This window comes from Hippichthys cyanospilos, chromosome 17 (assembly GCF_059441005.1).
Source record: "Hippichthys cyanospilos isolate Australia breed blue-spotted pipefish chromosome 17, RoL_Hcya_1.0, whole genome shotgun sequence".
Classification (NCBI taxonomy): domain Eukaryota; kingdom Metazoa; phylum Chordata; class Actinopteri; order Syngnathiformes; family Syngnathidae; genus Hippichthys; species Hippichthys cyanospilos.
The window spans coordinates 16,377,143-16,395,496 of NC_142385.1; the positions used below are offsets into that span (position 1 = coordinate 16,377,143).

Below are 18,354 nucleotides of genomic sequence, written 5' to 3' on the forward strand. Positions count from 1 at the left end.
CGCGTCGGGAAACGCCGCTCCGGGCGCCGCGACTCGTTCGGGATGCCTCCCGTGTTTGCGGACTGTCTTTCGGGTCAAAGGTCGCGCGGGATTTCAACGCGGGCCGCAAGAATTTTCCATTTCAAGACATTTGCCCGTCCTCCCGAGAGCCGACCCGCTCCTCTGCGTCCGCCGCTCGTTTGAAGTAGCCTTACAAAGTCCGAGTGTCCTCAGTCAGCGGAGACAAAACGGACGCAACGCTGGACTCAAACGTACGGGCCGGCTCGGAGAAGATAACGCTTACCGTACGATCTTTGGCGAGGAGTTGGGCGAGTTCCTCATGCCGCCGTTGCGCTGCTTTTTTTTGGCCGACACCACCGACTGCTGGTCGTCTTCGACTGCGAGCGCAGGGGGGACGTGCGAAAGCACAAAATAAAAAAATTCCAAAAACAAAAAAACACTCTCACGCTGGGATGCAACATTTTTTGCTGAAAATAGTTGTGATCCAGGGGGACGCTCATGACATGCAAAGTGCAATTGCACCCCCGTGCCACTAGGTGGTGCAACGGCACTCTCATTGTCAAAGTCTATGGTGGATTATCAACTTTTTTTCTAAATCACATTCGTTATTCTTGTGACTTGTTTTGTTTTTCTTGCGGCACGGAGTCAATCCCAAATAATAGTTTTCCTTTTTGAGTCATGCGCCCGGTCCGGTCGCACGACAAATTCAACTGGTATGTCGAGGCCCCCCCAGATAATGTCGTGTTTTATACATGAACGCGGGCGTATGAAACACAGCGAACATGCTGGGGGGTGACACCGTAATGGAAAAGGGCGAGGCCCTGCGGGGGCGGGGGGCGGGCCCATTCCAGCGGCGCTCCGACAACAATGTCCGCTCACATGTCGGCGGCTCCGTCAATATTTCATGCGGCGCAGCTGACATGTGCGCACGCCGCCTCATTAGTCGCCAACGCTGACACGCGGCGCGCACTTAGCGCCGCTCCGGATAAGCGGACCCCGGGCGGACCCCGTCCCCCCCCGCAGGCCTCGCCGGGCGTCATTTCCCGTGACCTTTTCATCCTGTTTAGCGTGGTGACCGGGAAGCCAGAACGCGGCGCCAAAACGGAGCGCTGGAATCGTGGGACGGATCGCGGCCTCAAAACTTGGACTTATTACGACTGTCGGATTCGGTTTTTGATTTTTTGCAGTTGTATTTGAGCGAGAAGGTTGGAAAACACGCAAGACGCCGACCCTCCGGGACCGGGGTTTGACATCCGCGGCTTATACGTATCCAATAAGAGTGGCATTTGTGCGGTATTTTCAGCAATCCTTTGATCTTGACGTTAAAGACGATTCACTTCAAAGGGAAAGCATTTCGCGGGCCACGTTTGGCTCCCGGGCCTGGTATTTGACACCTGGAAGCTAAATGGTCAAACGAGGGGCAGACTACGGCCCGGGGTTAACTTTTAATCCGGCCCGCCGCACTTGAAAAAATAACCGTAATCCCCCAAATATAAGGCACACTTTTTTTTTTTTTTTTTCCAACGGCATGTTCAGTCTGTTGAAGATAGGATGGCCTACAGTCCAAAAAATACAGGAATTATCAAGCATTAACAAAACGAGAATTCGAGGTGGATTTTGCCTTTGTGGTGCGTTTGTGGCCCTCCGCTCCAAAAGTTTTCCCAGCCCTGATCTCGACCTGTCACTTTAGTGAGTATAACCCAAAGCGCTGTGCATGTGAATAAATCATGACGCGACTCTTATTCACCATTAAAGCATTAATATCAGCGTAATTCTTCCTGGCACAAGAATGCTCATTTGTGAATAATTGAACAAAAGACTCATTTCTATTAAAGACCACTTAAGCGTCGCGTCCGACATTTATATTTATAACAAACATGAATTAGTAAATATGCTTTCAGGTGTTCCCGTCAATTGTTGTGCCACAAGAACACGGGGCGGATGACCACCTTCATTAGCGACTCGCCTCCTGACCCGTCTGCCAAATCCCTCATTAAGCCGGATGGATCGCAGGTGCCCAACTCCGGGCCCGGGGGCCGGATCCGGCCCGCCGAATGACCATATATCAAAATTCACCTTAAGTGAACAAATAATCCTCGAAAAAGTGAGTGTCTAAAGAAGAGAAAAGCACACTTACTTGATTTGATGTATCCATTATAAGTGTTTTTAGCTGGGGGAACAAAAAAAAGAATTGGTTACAGGGTTGATGACGAACGGGAACACGTTTTGCGGATTTTTGCAGGGAGCGCTTCAGGAAAGAAGATATGTGCTAGCCTGCAAGCAAGTATAGCGCTCCGGGGCGCTAGCATTTTTAGCGTCAAAAGTAGCGCACGGGCGCCATTAACGCAGTCCTCCTCAAATAACAAGAACCAAGATCTCCTTGGTCCTCCTTTCTCCTGCCGCATGAAGGGTAACTTCACATCCACGGCAGCAGGAGGTGCAGTGGCGTTCACGTTGTCAAAGTCAGTGCGGAAGTTACAAACTTTTGAAATTGCTGACGCCAACATTTTTTTTCTAAACCACGTTTAACGTGAATGTGATTTAGGAAACAATCAGCACAATGTTTTCGACCTTTTTCTTCAGGTGAAAATGTTGAAGCTATTGGTGCTCCTGTGTTAATGTTCCAGGCCAATCTCCATTTCTAATTATTTATTGATTGTTTTTTTTCAGCATCAAACGGTTCAGTTGGTGAAAAATGGTTCTAGTTCAAATAAGGATGAAGTGGATTTTTTTCCTATTTCGGGCATTTGGATGCACTTTTTTCAAGTAACGGTGACGGCGAGAAGGGCCCATAAAGGTCACGGCGGGCCCCCGAGGCGGCGCCCTGTCAGGCGACAAGGTTCAAACTTGGGGTCCGTCCCGTCCCGTCCCGACATGTGTCGCCCCCGATGGAGCATCTGTCCCGCTGCCTGCCGGTAAGGAACTGTCACGCCGTCTTTGACCAGTACATGAGTACAAGTACATAATGCCCAAAATAAAAACAATTTTCAGTGCTTCAAAGATGCGTACGAATAGATACGTGTTATCAATGACCTCATTGATTTTGATGTACACTTTTATCATTTTCCTTACATATTGACTCGAATATCCGTCATGTTATTTAATATACCAAGAATATCAATACGGCCTGAGCTTAATTTATTATAGTTTAACATCTCAACGTAAATGCGCTTTCCAGAGAAGCTGTTTTTTTGTTGTTGGACCGCAGGGACCTCTGCTGGCCATTCGGTATATTGCGGACTCGAGTAGGCAGCAGAAACGTTGCATTCGCATCTTGAAAACCTCTATCCGGTATCCAGAGCCTTAGCGGACGACTTACATTTCTTGCACCCGCATTTCTTGATGCGTTTGGGATCCGTGACGTCATCGTGGCACGCTTTGCAGTAGAACAAGGCCCTGCGGACGGACGCGTCCCAGGTCAGCCCGGCGCGGACGGCGAGGCCCGATCGCTTTGCGTTTCTTACCTCTTGACTTCTTTGGCGTCGCTGGCGATGAAGAAGCCCAAGGTCCCCTCCTGCATCTTCACGTGGTTGCCGGGGTTGATCAGCGTGCTGACCGACGAAAGGAGACGGGTCGGCGTTCTGGACGACCGAACCGACGGACGGAGGGAGGGAGGGAAGGCCTACCTGCTCTCCCTCTGGTCGGACTTGTACTCGATGGCTATCAGCAGCAGCTTCAGCTTCACGTAGCACAGTCTGGAGGAGGAAAAGGAAGCCATCGGACACGCGGCGTGGCCGAGCGCCGCAAGCGGACGGACGGACGGGTGCGCTCACTCGCAGATGACGGGAAAGGACAATCCCACAAAGGCACTGGACAGGTACTCGGTGTACATCTCGTTGGCCACGCCCTCCAGGTAATACTTCTGCCACGTGTCCTCCTCGATCTGCGGGCGAGATCCGGCGTCCGCACGGGGGGCCCGAGCGCTTTGCGGCGATCGCGGCGCGGCGCGTTGCGGACCTTGATGAAGGACCTCATGGAGAAGAGGTTGGCCAGCATGGTGGACAGGCCTTGAGCCAGGCAGCTCTGAGCGATGAAGCCCAGCTTGAGCTCGGCCAGGCAGATGGCGTCGTCGCCCTCCTTCCAGTTCCAGCTGGGGATGTTCAGCAGGTGCGCCTGAAAAAAAGGGCCGCTCGCTGAGGGGGTTCCGCAAGGCTCGACGCCCGGCCCTATCCCCTCCGCCACACTTTTTTTGCCGGTCCGGCATTCGCAGCGCCTTCCCTTTCGTGGGTTAGGCTTAGGCTTAGATCGGTTTCATAGGGAACAGTGTGCCTACCTTGTTGTGGTACTGCAACATTTGAGTGATGATGCGGATCTTTGGGTGGTAGTTCTTGATGGATATGACCCTAACGCCAAACGAAAAGATTGACATTTTTCAGCTTATCATACCGGCCACGGCAAAACGGAGTAGCAGTCTACGTTCGGATCAAGTTTGTTTAAATTTCTGTTTCAAGTTTAAAAACAACTTGGCAAAGTATCAACAGGTCTTTTATATTGAAGTCCATACAAACAGCCCCAGGTTTTTTTTAAACTTGAATTGCTCTTCAAATGGTACAGAACGAATGAGGCGCCAAATCAATTGATTATTGAGGTACTTTAGTTTTGAAGTACTAAATAAACGGATCACTTTTGGCAATCGAGTACAAAAGCAACTGACTACTTTATGTACTCAAGCATTGAAAGTAATTACATGAATTACTTTTAGTACTTTGGTACCGAGGGCCATCATCACTAACCCTAACCACGCCAAACCACTTCAGCACCTGACTGATATAGTCAGGCACTTGGAAAACATCCGCATTTCAATGTATTTATGAGACGGTACGAGACGGGAGAGAAAAGTCGACCTCATGATGTTGGAGGCGTCCTCGGCATCGGGGTCGGCGCAGTATTTGTTGGCTAAGATCAAACAGGCGTCGGCCGATTCGATCTGCGGGCGCGGAAGCAAAAACGTGAGCTAGGCCAAGGGGAACGGCGGGGAGGGTGCGGGGCGCCCCTTTACTTTGACTCTGGCCAGATCGTGAGGGTTGAGGACGGAGCCCTGGTAGAACTCCACCTGGGTGAAGTGACGCTTGAACAAGGCTTCCAGCTCAAGATTAGGGGAAATACTGGCAAACACAAAAAAAAGGACCTTCTTTTACCCCCCCAAAGCGTAGCGTGCGTCCGGAAAGTCTTCACGACGCTTCTTTTCAACTCAATCGACCGATTTTAAGGCGCTTCTATAAGGCGCGCCTAAAACATTTTTCAAAAGCTAACGTATACAGCGCATAATCCACCGGTTTGCCTTTTTGGAGGACAAAAGGAAGATCAAATACCTTCATCGCCATGTAAATTCTTTATAAACGTATTTTTTAGTTGTATTAGTAGCAAATGTCATTGTTAGTATCGTGTAATTTCGGTCTATTTTTTATCACACATGCGTCTCATAGTCCAGTGTGTGTATCTGCAGTTTTTTCAACTGGCCGCCAGAGGGAAGTGTTGCTGCTATCTCTAAACACGCAGGCATGTTAAATCTGTGTTCAGGGCATGCTGCAGCATGCATTCAAGTCTTATACACGTCGAAAATACACTTCGGAAACCACTTGAAGCTTGGAAAAAGAATGATTATTTTCCACAATGTTCGAAAAGCTCCAAGAGAAAAAGAAGGTAGCAAACGTTTGGCTTTCCTCTAACCTGAGGCCGGACGCACGGCAAGAAGCAAAGTCAAGTCAAAAACAGCATGGAGTCGCTACTCACTTATGGAGAAAAACGATTTCTACATTGACATCGTCCCTGTCCTTGTGCAGGAAGTCTTTGAGGAAGTTGGAGACGCTCTCCAGCGTGATGTGGCCGCACACCACGATGTGCCTGGCGGGGCGGGAAGCACACGCGCCTTTTACAACGCGCCTCGTGCGACGCCGCGGACATGGAAGCGATCGGCGTCGGGTAGGCGGAGGCGAGAGGCCGGATGAGCGCCGCTGGATTAGGGATGGGCCGCCGCGGACCGGGACGGACGTGTCCTCTGTCCGACGAACGCTCTTTGGCTTTCGGGGGAGCTTAGGGCTTTACGTGTTGCGCTATGTTCCCGGAAATTGCTTTTCTTGGTTTGTTTTTTTTTTTAACCTTGAATTATTGACTGAATGTTTAGCCGACTAGATAGACAAAAGCCCCGTTGGTTTTGCTTTTCCTCTTCAAGAAACACAAATATTTCAATTTATGTTGATTTCATCTCATCTTCTTAATAGCTGTTTGGGTTGTTCCTGTCAAAGTCAACTTTGAATGTTTTTAATATTTTTATATTCATTTTTATGTTTTTCCCCACTACATTTTGGATTTTTTTCTACTTCACAAAACAAAACGTTTTTATTTTTATTTCATTCATTGTTTAACAGGTATTTTGTTTATTCCTATTATGAATCGTCAACTAATTATTATTTTATAGTCATCTTTATTTATTTCCCACTATATTTGGGATTTTCTTTCACTATTCATTATTTTGTTTCTTCAGATTTTTTTTATTTTTAATTTAAATAAATAATAACATTTATGTTATGTTACATTTTATGACATTATGACATTCATTTTTAATTATTTATATTACCACTATAATTGGCATTTTTTCCCATTTATTAAGAATTTTATTTTGTTTTCTTCTGAACTTTTTTTTTTTTACTAAGGTCTTTATTCTTATACTCTGGACAAATTTCAAATGTCATTGTTTTTATTTATATGTATTCCCGATTTTTAAAACGTATTGAAATATATGCAATTATATATAAAAATGTATCTATTAAAAGAATGAAAGATTTTAATTGTTAAATCTCAAAAACATTTCTATTTCTACATTCTAAGGATTTTAGTGATTTTCTACGCTGTATTTAATCATGCGCAAAAGTAACCAAAAAAATAATAATCAAAATGTCACTTACACTGCCGAGTTCAAACTTCAACTCTACTTTCCAATATGTAAGCGTACACGTGGATTTAAGGAGGAGCCTCCACCTCTGGAACGCATGGCAAAAGACTACAGCTTACTGTATATGTCTTTTTTTTTTTTTTTTTTTAATTAGACAGTGTTCAAATTTGACTGCATTTTACATCAGCGTGGCTCAGTAAAAAAAAAAAAAAATGGCAGCAAAAGCAGAGCAAGGGAAATCGAAACATGATCCGATTGAAGATTCAAAGCGGGGAAGGAAACGACATCATACGTACCGTTCGTTTGCCTTACGTTTTGGAGCAACGCACATCAAATGTTTGCTTTTCTCATCATTTGATAGTTAAGAAAAACAAAAAGGAAAACATGCCCACCAGCTAAAAAATTGCCACGCTTCCAGTGATTTAAGAGGCAGTTTCAACATTTTGTAAACGGTGTTTCATTTGCTTCTTGCCGAGAGACAGATGAAAAAAACAAACAAAAACAAAAACGACTAACTACAATACCAGCCTAATTTGTTAAGGAACCAAATCTTGTGTGTAACTTTGAAATACAGACGGAAGTCGAAAAACATTTCATGTTACTGAATGAATCGGGCACACTTTTAACATGACCTTCAAATGGAAGACCATTTGGAAACGTAGACTCATTCCATCCCAAAGACGTATTTTTACGTTGTTTGGAGGGGTCGTATTGTGGGAGATTTTCACCCTTTTACGCTATTTTGTATAATCCTTTGATCTACATCAAAGGCATTTCCCTTTGACACTAGGAGACACCAAGGAGCTGAAATTTCACCCGGATTATGACAAGATGTCAAAGTTGAACATGGCACCACCACTCGGTTATCACACTAGCAGGAGCGCGCCATCCAACCGCCAAAATCCAAACGGAACGATGAGGAAGAAAAGGCTTCATTTAGCGCTTGTGTCATTGATGGCTTTCGTGGTTCAGTAACTCAAATAATTGATTACTAACGACACTTACTTTCGGTAAGTCATCTGTTACTTTAGGCGATCGGGCATCAAAGTTACTCGAGTACTTGATCGCTTTATGACTTTACTAGCCAAAGTCATTGGTGACTCGTCGTACTCGACCCGATGTCGTCGTTTTTTCCGCGCCAGCTAACGCGGCTTCGGCCGGCCGTTAAAAAAAATCTTTTCATCCGACCGCATCGGCAAGAAAACAAAAGAAAAGAACACCTTTGGTCCAAATGTCAACAGCGTATGGAGCAAGTCCCGAGGGTGTAGGTCAGACTGAAGATAAAGGCCAAGAATGTTCCAGAAGCAAAGCGCCAAAAAAAAACAAACAAACAAGGAAGCACAGCCAAAGCGAATTTAAATCATTTTTTTCTCCCAGCATTGGGGAAAAAAACGCCAGCAAGCTAGAGCACATTTAACACGGTTTTTTTTCTTCGCATTAAATGAAATGCTACCGTATGCGTATATTAGGAAAGGTGTTTTTGACGCGTTCGTCTCAAAAAGCGGGGCGCGTTTGAATAGGCTTGGCTTTGGCCGCGTGAAGTGCAATTGGACCTCCACGGCACCAGGGGGTGCGGCGGAGCTCTCCTTGTTCAAATCTGTGTGGGAGCTGGAAACTTAAATTAAATTAAATGATTTCTAACTTTTTCTTCAGGTTAAAACGATTAAAATGTTGCTGCTCCTGTTCTGATGGACCAGATCAATTTAGATTTCATCATTTGACGTCTTTTTCAGCATCGAACTCTTTTGTTGGTTTGCTTTAAAAAAAGTTTGACATTTTTTTATTTCAGCCACTTTGATGCATTTATGTTTGTTTTTTTCAATTTGTGTGAACCTTGCAACAAAGCAAACATTTGTTAAAAGATGATTTTTACTGTGTCTTTTTTTTCTTTTGTTAATGTTAAAAAGGATTTTAATTTTAAAGCATTTTCATTTTATAGATCATGATTTTATTTCTATTGCAGGGAGTGGCAGGGGCGTGAAAAGTTTTCTCTTTCTTTAAGGGTTAAGGTTAGCAAACAATAATTGCTATTATAGTAATTGAGCTCACCTTAATGGACAGCCAAACAAAATGATACACAATGCATGCACAGATAAACACATATGCACATTGAACAATAAGCGTGTCGATTTGCCAAAATGAACAAGTGGACTGCATCAATTGAACACCAAGAGCAGTGAAAAAAATGGAAATACGGTATGAGAAAAACGGGGTGGCTGAAGGTGAAACTGATCGAACAATAAAGTAACACTAGTGGGTTCATCGCTACGAATCACCTTCTTTCAATTTGAAGTTGTCCAATCCAAAGTCTAGGGTGCCTTCGAGCGGACATTCGTGAAAATGCAGTACAGTTCGGGGATACGGTATCACTAGTGCGTGCAGAGTTGACTCAACAAGCCGCCTCTTTAATTGCACTTTTTTTTTCTTTGTTTTTTGTCTAGCTATGAGCGCATCCAAGGTTACACTGCGGAGGTAAAATACCGGATATATTTGGGGAATTGCGGTCGTAATTTTGACATTGAGATATTTAGGGCGAAAACGTGATACGGTTACAAAACCAACGACGACACGACGACGCGTAGCAAGCGGACGGCAAAAACACAAGAAGCGCACGCACGCACGCACACACACGCGCACACACGCGCAAAGCGCGGCCCACTTCTTCAGTCACGGTGTGACTTGAACGGCGAGATGTCTCCATCTCAAATTTCTCGGCAAATCACACGCAAAAGAACCACACCCACTCACACGGTCGGACTTACTTTCTGCCTCTGGTGGAGTTATAAGTCCCTCCGTATTTCTTCCGATTAAGGATGAGAGCGGCAATTTCTGGCACGTAGCGAGCAAACATGGCCTACATGCGTGGAACAGAAAAAGCAAAACAAAACCCAAAAAAGGGGGGGCATGCAAGAGAAGCCTCTGCCGGGGAATACTTACTTGCGCCCGTTAACGGCACTATAGGAACCACCGTATTTCTTGCGGTTGCCTATTAACTCTATGATTTCAGGCACGTAGCTCGCAAACATGGCCTAAGGAGGACATAGGAGACAGAAAAGGCCAGCAGAGAAAAATCACCTTTCTTGGGGGCGGGGCCAAGGAGGACCCACCACCAAATACTCAGTGCCGTCCATGTAGCCTGACGTTAAATCGCTTACGTCGCGGAAAAAAAACGCGGGAAAAATGCCACGGCGGTATCTTGACTTTCCAAGCGCCGCGTGCTTTGCGCTTGGAGAAAAAGTCAAATACCCGTGCCATCGGAACAAGGGATTCATATCGAGGATGTCATAAGGAGGGGCGGCCCATTCATGTGTGAGAGCAAATGAATTTGACCACCAAAAAAAAAAAAAAAGTAGGAGCGTGCAAGCCTTTAGTGCCATGTTTTGGTCAACAAACACACCACGCCATGATTTGGGACCAAGCCCTCCCTCCAAAACCTCCATTCACATTTACACAAACATCAACATTCTTGTGGGATGGCACGGAGGAAAACTATTACAAAAGGAACATTCGGGGCAAGTACGGGGGCCGAAAGGGGACATTTTTATGCTTTTGAGTTGCAACTTGAAACGTGACAAGTCATACAACGGAAAAGGTCAAGAAAAAGACGAAAAATTGCGTGCCAATTTTGTTTGAGCTTACCACAATCAAAATTACAATATGCGAATGAAATCGAAAAAAAATTGATACGGAGAAAAATTGGAAATCCAAACGTCCGTAATGACCTTGTGTGCGAGTCGGAATAAGACATCGATTTTCAAGACGTGAATTTATACCAAGTGGTGTCGCAAAGCTACTATATATTCCATACAGCATGAAATCTGTATTATTTTGCAAGGATGGCTTTCACTTTCTGTCGACGCTTCCAAAACCATCATCTGTGTGACACGTCGTCATTTTACAAGATTAGAACATGCGGTGTAAAATAAAAAAGAAACGATTTGGATTACGTGATGAAAAACGGGGGGATTTTTTTTTTTAAACGATGTAATCAGCAGAGGGCTTCAGAATAAATCACGGCAGCGCGGGTGTTTGTTGCGGTTAGAAAGGAGGGAAGGTCAGGAGGTGGACAGGATTGGGCAAAAGGGCCACAAAAGGGGCGGAGCCACCTGAAACCGTTCAACGATGGCGCGCCACTCACTAACTCGTCACAATTGCGCCAATGCTGAGACCTGATTGGGAAAACGTTTTTCCTGTCGCGTGTACGTACAACGCCCGTAAGGGGGCAAACGCCATTTTGCGGAGTTCGCACGCGGCGGCGACGGCGCGCTCCCCGTCGACCGCCAAAATAAGAGGCTGGACCGTAATAGACATTCTTAATGTGAAAGAGTTACCGACGATACGAAAGGTAAAGGCCTCCGGTCTCGGCATTGGCGCAATGAGCTGGTGTTTTTCTTTACCAGACCGCCAAGGATGAAGAAGACCATGAAGAGTCGGCCCAGCGTGGTTTTGGCGTAAACGTCGCCGTAGCCCACCGTGGACATGGTGACCATCAGCAGGTACACGCATTCCCAGTAGGAAAGCGCCTGAGAATTCTGAAAGTTCTCCCAAGGATCCCCGGAGTTTTCCACCTGGGGAAACACGTGCAAAACGCTTGAGAGTAGCGGTACCGATGCTTTTCTCCCGCCTCCCGTCGCTTACTGGGAGATTGCCCCCTGGTGGCTATTAAAGAAACTGCAGATACGCTGCACTGGAATAATAATAATGGTACAGAAAATTCATATTTGCAGTTGGGTCGAAAGAAAAAGCTAGCCAGGATTTCGGTTACTTACTAAGTGGATGAAACCGGCCGCCGTTAGCCATGTGCTGATGAAGATGGAACACAAGTTGACCAGCTTGATGGAGTTGCTGGTAAAACAAAACAAAGAATACTTATATTACACGGGGAGCACTTATATGCGTACAAGACAGGCAAATACTATAAATTGACAAAAATAAAGTTGCGAGCTGAATTTTTGTATCAAATGAAAATTTTGAAATGTTTTCTGATGAATAGTAATGTTAATGTTTTTGACGAATAGACAGAATATCCAATCATTCAGATACAAATGTAAAAAAAAAAAAAGAATTATATAACAATAACTACAATCATAAAAATTCATTTCTGTCCAAATCAGACCACAACATCCAGCAAGCAAGGCAGCCTTAGTTGGATGAAATACAAAACAAAAACACTTTATTCTTTTTAAATCAATTAAAAAAAAAGGCAAGTGCAATCCAAGGCATACCACATCGGCCTTGCTGGTTCGTTTTCTGTTTACTGTTAAACATGGACACTTTCGAAGAAAAAAAAAAGTCTTACCTCGTCTTGAGTATATTCAAAAACTGCAAAATTTCCGAGAACTGGATCAATCTTAAAGCCCTTAAGAACCTCAAGCCTGCGGGACACGGAAGCATAAAAAGGCACAAATTACGAGCGAACGCGCGCATCCGCCCTTCGCTCGCTCCAGACGACCCGTCAAATCCCAAACCAACCCGCGTGAGCAAAAACGTCAAAAATAGAAACGCGTTGCGTTATGTGACATCGTCATATTACGTTTCGTTTCCAAGAATTTCATTGCGATGGCCGGACGGCATTTCAACATACGTTCTTGTGTCCGGAAGGTCCATATCTGTTGCGCGTTAAATGAATTTCCTACATTGCGAGTGATCGGCGAACGCCTCACCGGCGTAACGGAATGCGCGCCAGGCGGTCGTTTTTCCCATAACTTTGTGGCGCGGCATCCGCGTTTCGCCAACTTTATGATTGTGCCTTGATGGCAAAAGGCCGCAATTCATGAGTGGGTCCATTGGAAGAGCTTGCCAGTCCCGGAGGGTCGCTATCCTGCAGGTTTTCCAGGTTTCTCTCCCCAAAACGCTTGGGATCATTTTCAAAAATCATTTTAAAAATCCCCTCTACTTACGAATGGCGACTTCGGAAGAACCCGGCTGATGTGGGCGGGTCTTACCCCAGTAGGAGAGGGTGCGCAAGCACGACGCCAATCGGGAGCCGGCGCCGTTGTCCCGCGGCTCTTTGTCCTGGCCGTTGCGCACGCGGTAGCCGTTGTGGAAAAGCTCGCCGGTGGATTTCTTGCGGCGCGCGGCCACGGACGCCGTCTGCACGGCGCCGTCCGCCCCCTTGTACACCAACATCTTGGTGGGAATCATTGGCGGGCGTCTTTCGGCACCCCGGCGAGAAACTTTCCGTCCCGGCCGCTAGCCCGCCGCTTCGATTGTGGCCGGCTTAAAGCCGGGGCGTGGCATCTAAGCTCCTTTGCCAGAAGCGGGAAGCCGGCGCGTCCGTGGAGTCGACCTCCGGGGTCAGCCCTCGCAAATGTCCCGCTCCCTTAAGCTTGGCCGAAGGACAGCTTGCCGCGACGTTTTCAGCGGGAAAACCGCGCTCACGTGACACCGACAGCGGGCAGAAGCTGCACCGCGCGTACTTTTTTTTTTTTTTCTTTTGCGCCCTTAATCCCGGAAATAATGACAGATGCTGTACAGTAACGCAGCCATTGTTGCGCCGGTTGAATAGGAGAGAAAAAAAAAAATGTCCGAAGGATAGCATTAAATATGTCAACCGCAATATCCATTAAATGTGTTTTATGAGATTGCAATTTTAGATTTAGCTCATTTTAACCAATTGTTTTAGTATTCATCGTATTTAGCGTACGGAAATGAAAATATTCATTTGCAATTGCATTCATTGCACTTCTATTTGAATATCCTGTTGAACACATATGCGCATCTAATAAGTTTGCAAACTATTCATAACAAAGTGTTGGCTAACAGTTTTACTTTGATGACATTTTTTTAGTGTAAAATATACAAAGAACCCCGTGTCAAAATATTAAAATGCCTTTAAAATATGATGTCGATACAGTAGGACCTGGGTGTCTAAACGTTTTTCGGGCCATTTCAAAATGTATTTTTAGTATATGGCGCGGGCCGCAAAGATGTGGATGGCGGGCAGCAAATGGCCCGCAAAGATGTGGATGGCAAATGGGCCGCGGGCCGTAGTTTGGACACCTCCGCTTCCCGACCAAGTAGCGTCAATAATCCGGTGACAGTGAGGGATCTTGTCCACCGGATGGCGCCACTTTTCACTCATTCAATCCCCAAGACATTTTTTGTAGGTTTGTGAAGAGCCCGGCTACTTTAGCTATTTTATTACATGGGGAGAGGTTGCCATGTCTACGGATAAATGCAGCGCTTCCAGCTGTCCAGAATGAAAAACACAGTGTCCCTTCAAAGCAATCCATACTGATTACATTAGTATGTTTTTACCTCGAGTGATTGATTATTGCAGTGCTGGAAGAAAAAAAAGTGATGACTTTATTTTCTTTGGTACCGAAAAATTGTGCTTACGTTCACGCTTAATTAATTGCCTAAAGCAAACAATTACTTGCACGCTTAATTCATTAATTACTTTTTTTTTTTTTTTTAATTTACCAGTCTTTGTTCCACCACCCTTTGGACAAACACTTGAAAATAAGAAAAAAATGAGAAGTACCTGGTCTTGAATGTCCGGACTCTTTAAAAACGTCAAAATACGTCTTTGGGATGGAAGGATTTAAAGGGAGCCGGTTCTGCTTTTAAGATTTAATACCACCACGGGGAGCCCAGATGACACATTACGCAACACGTTCATCGCACCCCGCGCACTCGGCTTTGTTCCTCGCCACACAAGAAAAAAAAATTAAGCCGACCGCAATGATCCCCGTTAATCCTTCATTTCCCGTGGCTGGACTGCATTGTCCCAATCCGGGCACGTGCGGCGGGCGCTTACCCAGCCAGCTGCGGTTCAGGTAGACGGACACAAAGACGGGCGGCACCGTGAAGAAGTCCACCACAGAGTTGACCTCCAGCCAGAACCACAACTTGTCGTTGGCCGCGATGAACTGCGGGGCACAACATCTCCTTTGTTTGACCCTTTCCAATTTCGAATCTCACGCAATATCACAACGGAAGCACTTCGCATGACCCCAAGCTAAACCCCAAAGTAAACCTTTACGCGCTCAAAATAATCCAAAGATAAATAATATTGCTCCCGCGGACTTGGTAAACGGTTCCCGGATCATTGGAAATGTCAACTAAAAACATGCAAATGAAACGTCCTAAAAAGGTGTCGCTCTCCCTGCGCTCATCACCGACACGACAGCACCATCTCAAGGCATTCAAGTGAACTGCATTCATATTGTCAACCGCTACACTTAACACGATGAATTGAAAAGGTTTAGGAGCCTTTTTTTAGTCGTCTTTACATGATACATTTCGATCTTTATGCACTAATGCAGGCGGCTCGGTGGCGCAGTGAATAGCACGTCCGCCCCACGGTTCAAAGGTCCCGGTTCAAATCCACCTGGCTCCGGCCTTCCCGTGTGGAGTTTGCGTGTTCTCAGAGTAGATGACTCTTACCGTCGTCGCTCGCGTCTTCTAAAAGTATTCGGGGAGGCAAGTGAGCGAGCAACTCACCCGGAGGCCGAAGTACAGGAGGAAGAAGATGTTGAAGGCCATGTCGATCTGCAGCGTCACGTCCTGGTAGAAGTTCTGGCACGACTCGATGGGACTGCGGGACACAGGGAACGTGGGCGTCAGCGCCGGGCGCGCCCTCCATTTGACGGGCCGTTGGCCGTCTTTTGCCCGCAAAAGACGTCACCGGTGGGAAATGCGGCGGATGGCAACGTGACGCATGCGCTCGCAAGCGTTGCCCCGGTCAACCCTTAAAAAGCTGCCCCGCTCGCCCGCCCGCCCACGCACGCACACTTTTTATTCGGGGCGTTGAAAGCAGCAGTTTAAGGATTGGGTAAACGCATGCAGGTGTCACGTCTGCGCGCAGGGATAGGACGGCAGGCAGCCGGAACAAACGTGACGGGGAGCCTCACCCTCAATAAAAACTTGTATCTGGCGCACATAAAGAGAAATCGTTAAATCGGGCGTTAGTTTTGACGTCATCGCTCTTCAGGTCGTGCATCTATTCCGTCGTAACCCCCGACCCCCAACAACAACAACTCCCGTCTGCCACACGGGAGGAGAAATCAATCAATCGGGTAGTCCGGCGCACATACGGACAGATCAATAAATCAGGAGTTATTTTCCACGTCATCATTCATCATGTTCATCAAGTATTCCCTACGAGCCCGGAACTTGATTTGAAATTCCCCAAAAAGCAGCCGGCTCATTTGCGGCACCAATTACAGGAAGGAAAGGCCGAGAGGTGAAAAAGGAGACGCGGGCTTCAAAGTTGGGCGGGTGAAAAGGTAAGGAGAGCGCCGCGTGAAAGGCGACGCCGGCCCGTCGTCCATCATGTCGCCGCCGCTTCCTGCTTTGTCTTCTTCTGCTTCCTGTCGCTTAATGGCCCATTGTTTTCACCCGGGAGAGGAATTTGGGACTTTCCCTTTCCACCGTCATGCCGCGCATACATCAAATCCGATTTTGTCCGGATCAGGCGGCATGTACGGCGCCTCAATTGAAAAGGGCAAACCGGATTACTCACAAGCTCAAATTTGTTGCTCAAACTTTTTCCTAGAACGGATGTGCCATTTTTGATTTTGAAATAGTGTGTGGGAGGGAGAGCTAATGCTAGCCAAATAGTCATTCCATTTTGCTACGATAAGAGAACGCGGCTAGCACAGATGCGTGATTTTTGATCTCTAAATAGATAGTGAGTAGAAGGGCTAATGCTAGCTGGCTATCCATTACATTTTGCTAAAATAAGATATCCAAACATTTCATATTTCCAGCAGTTCTTTTTTTTTGCTCAGTGGGACAGACACCTTGAATTTTCTGTCGTTTAAGACTTTTTCTTGCACAGGTGTGAGATGTTTGACCTCTAAAAAGATAGTAAGTAGAAGGACTAATGCTAGCTGGCTATCCATGACATTTTGTTAAAATAAGATTACTCAACCAAACATTTGATACTTTATTTTATTTGACAGACCTTGAATTTTCTGCCCCGCACCCCATAAGAAAAGCTCCCAGGACAGGAAAGCTAAAAGCTAGCATAGCATCAAAATAAATAAATAAATAATACTCACTCTGAAGAATCGATGAAGTATATGACTAGAGCTCCGATGCTGAGTGCAAACACGAGCACCACCTAGGGAAAAAAAATAACAATTTTTAATTCAGCGGTTCTTAAAAGGATACTGCGTCTGTGGGTGCTTTAGGGGCTTTACGGTAAATGCAGCAGGAAAAGGAAAAACAGCTTGACTCAACGTTACACTGATGATGCAATCACTGACCGCTCACAATGTGGGAATTCTGAAAGACGCTTAACAACGCGCAAAAGAAAATAGGAAGTGTACATAAAATGAGATTGATCGTATTTTGCTCTAGTATTGACAAAGTATTGTCAAAGTGTTGCTGCGTCCTATACGCGCCTACGGAGAAAAAAAAACTGAATTCGACCCCAAAATTAAGGGTGCGGATTTCATTTGGGGAATTACGATAAACGCAAGGTGCTTCAAGCGCCGGTCACGTGAAATGCTTTTGACTTAAACATTTCTGCTCTTGGTTTTCGGTCCTATCGGACAACTTGATCATTCTTGCGATTGGCCGGCGTCATGACTTGAGGAAATCTAATGGGAAGGTGCAACATTTGGCCCGTGCTCTACATTGGACGCATCCAAGAAATGATTCCGCTGGCGCTGATCCAATTTCCAAATGACACAAAGGCCCGTCCGGAACAGGAGAGCGGCCCAGCATCCATAATGAATGAGCGCGGCCCCAATTCATCTCCATCACGTGGAACTGCGCTGCCCCCCCCCCCCCCCCCCCAAAAAAAAAAAAAAATTGCCGGCATGAATTATTAATAAACACTTTTCCTCCTTTGAGAGACAAAAAATCTCTTTATAGCTCCGTGCGACAAAGTGCTTCAAAGCGTTTACAAACACACATCACATTAAAAAAAAAAAAAAAAAAACTCACATTTTTACATATGGAGAACATTTGTATTGGCACACGGACAAGCGCAGCAGCATCCGCGTGCCCGCATGAATAGTTAATGGGCACGATGCAAACAAGTTGTCGGGGCCTTGGAGACTCATTAGAAGGTGCCAAACCAAAGGTGTGCGGCGGCGTGCCGCGCCGTGACGTCAACTCAGCGCGGCGGGGACACGCGAAAAAGTCAACACGGAAAATCAAATGTTGTTTTTTTTCAGGGCGTCCTATGGAAAAAGGTTTGCGCCGCACCTTGCTCAGCTGTTGCTAAGCAGAATTCCTCAAGCCATCATCCGTCGGAAGTGTAGGATGGGATGGCCAGAAAACAAGAGCGGCGAGGACTCCCTCCGCCACCTGTCATCCGATCTCGGGGGCTTCCTCCGCACTTTGCCCTCTAGTAACGCGAGCCCCGTAGCGACTCCTCGGCTGTTTTTCGTTGGCCGGTGCTCAAAGGCGGCCAGCCGCTTCGGTACGCAACGCCGGGGGAAACCCTGAGAAAAGCACGCCGTGGAAACGGGGGAGAAATATCCTGCGTTGGGCTTTCTGCA

At 46.3% G+C, this 18,354-nt stretch overlaps 1 protein-coding gene across 6 annotated transcripts in view; it reads right to left on the reverse strand.

Moving 5' to 3' along the window:
* Positions 1-18,354, reverse strand: part of LOC148410006 (calcium-activated potassium channel subunit alpha-1a-like) — a 30,857-nt gene that overhangs the window by 6,121 nt on the left and 6,382 nt on the right. For 3 of the 6 annotated variants that reach the window (XM_088439370.1, XM_088439368.1, XM_088439367.1), the window contains exons 3-20: positions 16,903-16,964; positions 15,341-15,434; positions 14,655-14,766; positions 12,192-12,267; positions 11,662-11,737; positions 11,290-11,460; positions 9,830-9,921; positions 5,734-5,844; positions 5,000-5,105; positions 4,845-4,927; positions 4,274-4,343; positions 3,958-4,113; positions 3,774-3,883; positions 3,627-3,695; positions 3,465-3,551; positions 3,320-3,396; positions 2,138-2,170; positions 284-377 (exon numbers count right to left, since the gene is read on the reverse strand). In XM_088439370.1, the coding sequence (XP_088295496.1) occupies positions 284-377; positions 2,138-2,170; positions 3,320-3,396; positions 3,465-3,551; positions 3,627-3,695; positions 3,774-3,883; positions 3,958-4,113; positions 4,274-4,343; positions 4,845-4,927; positions 5,000-5,105; positions 5,734-5,844; positions 9,830-9,921; positions 11,290-11,460; positions 11,662-11,737; positions 12,192-12,267; positions 14,655-14,766; positions 15,341-15,434; positions 16,903-16,964 (1,679 nt within the window). Of the gene's footprint in view, positions 1-283; positions 378-2,137; positions 2,171-3,319; positions 3,397-3,464; positions 3,552-3,626; positions 3,696-3,773; positions 3,884-3,957; positions 4,114-4,273; positions 4,344-4,844; positions 4,928-4,999; positions 5,106-5,733; positions 5,845-9,654; positions 9,747-9,829; positions 9,922-11,289; positions 11,461-11,661; positions 11,738-12,191; positions 12,268-12,837; positions 14,605-14,654; positions 14,767-15,340; positions 15,435-16,902; positions 16,965-18,354 lie in introns of those variants that run through there. The other 3 variants (XM_088439372.1, XM_088439369.1, XM_088439371.1) reach the window with 2 other exon arrangements.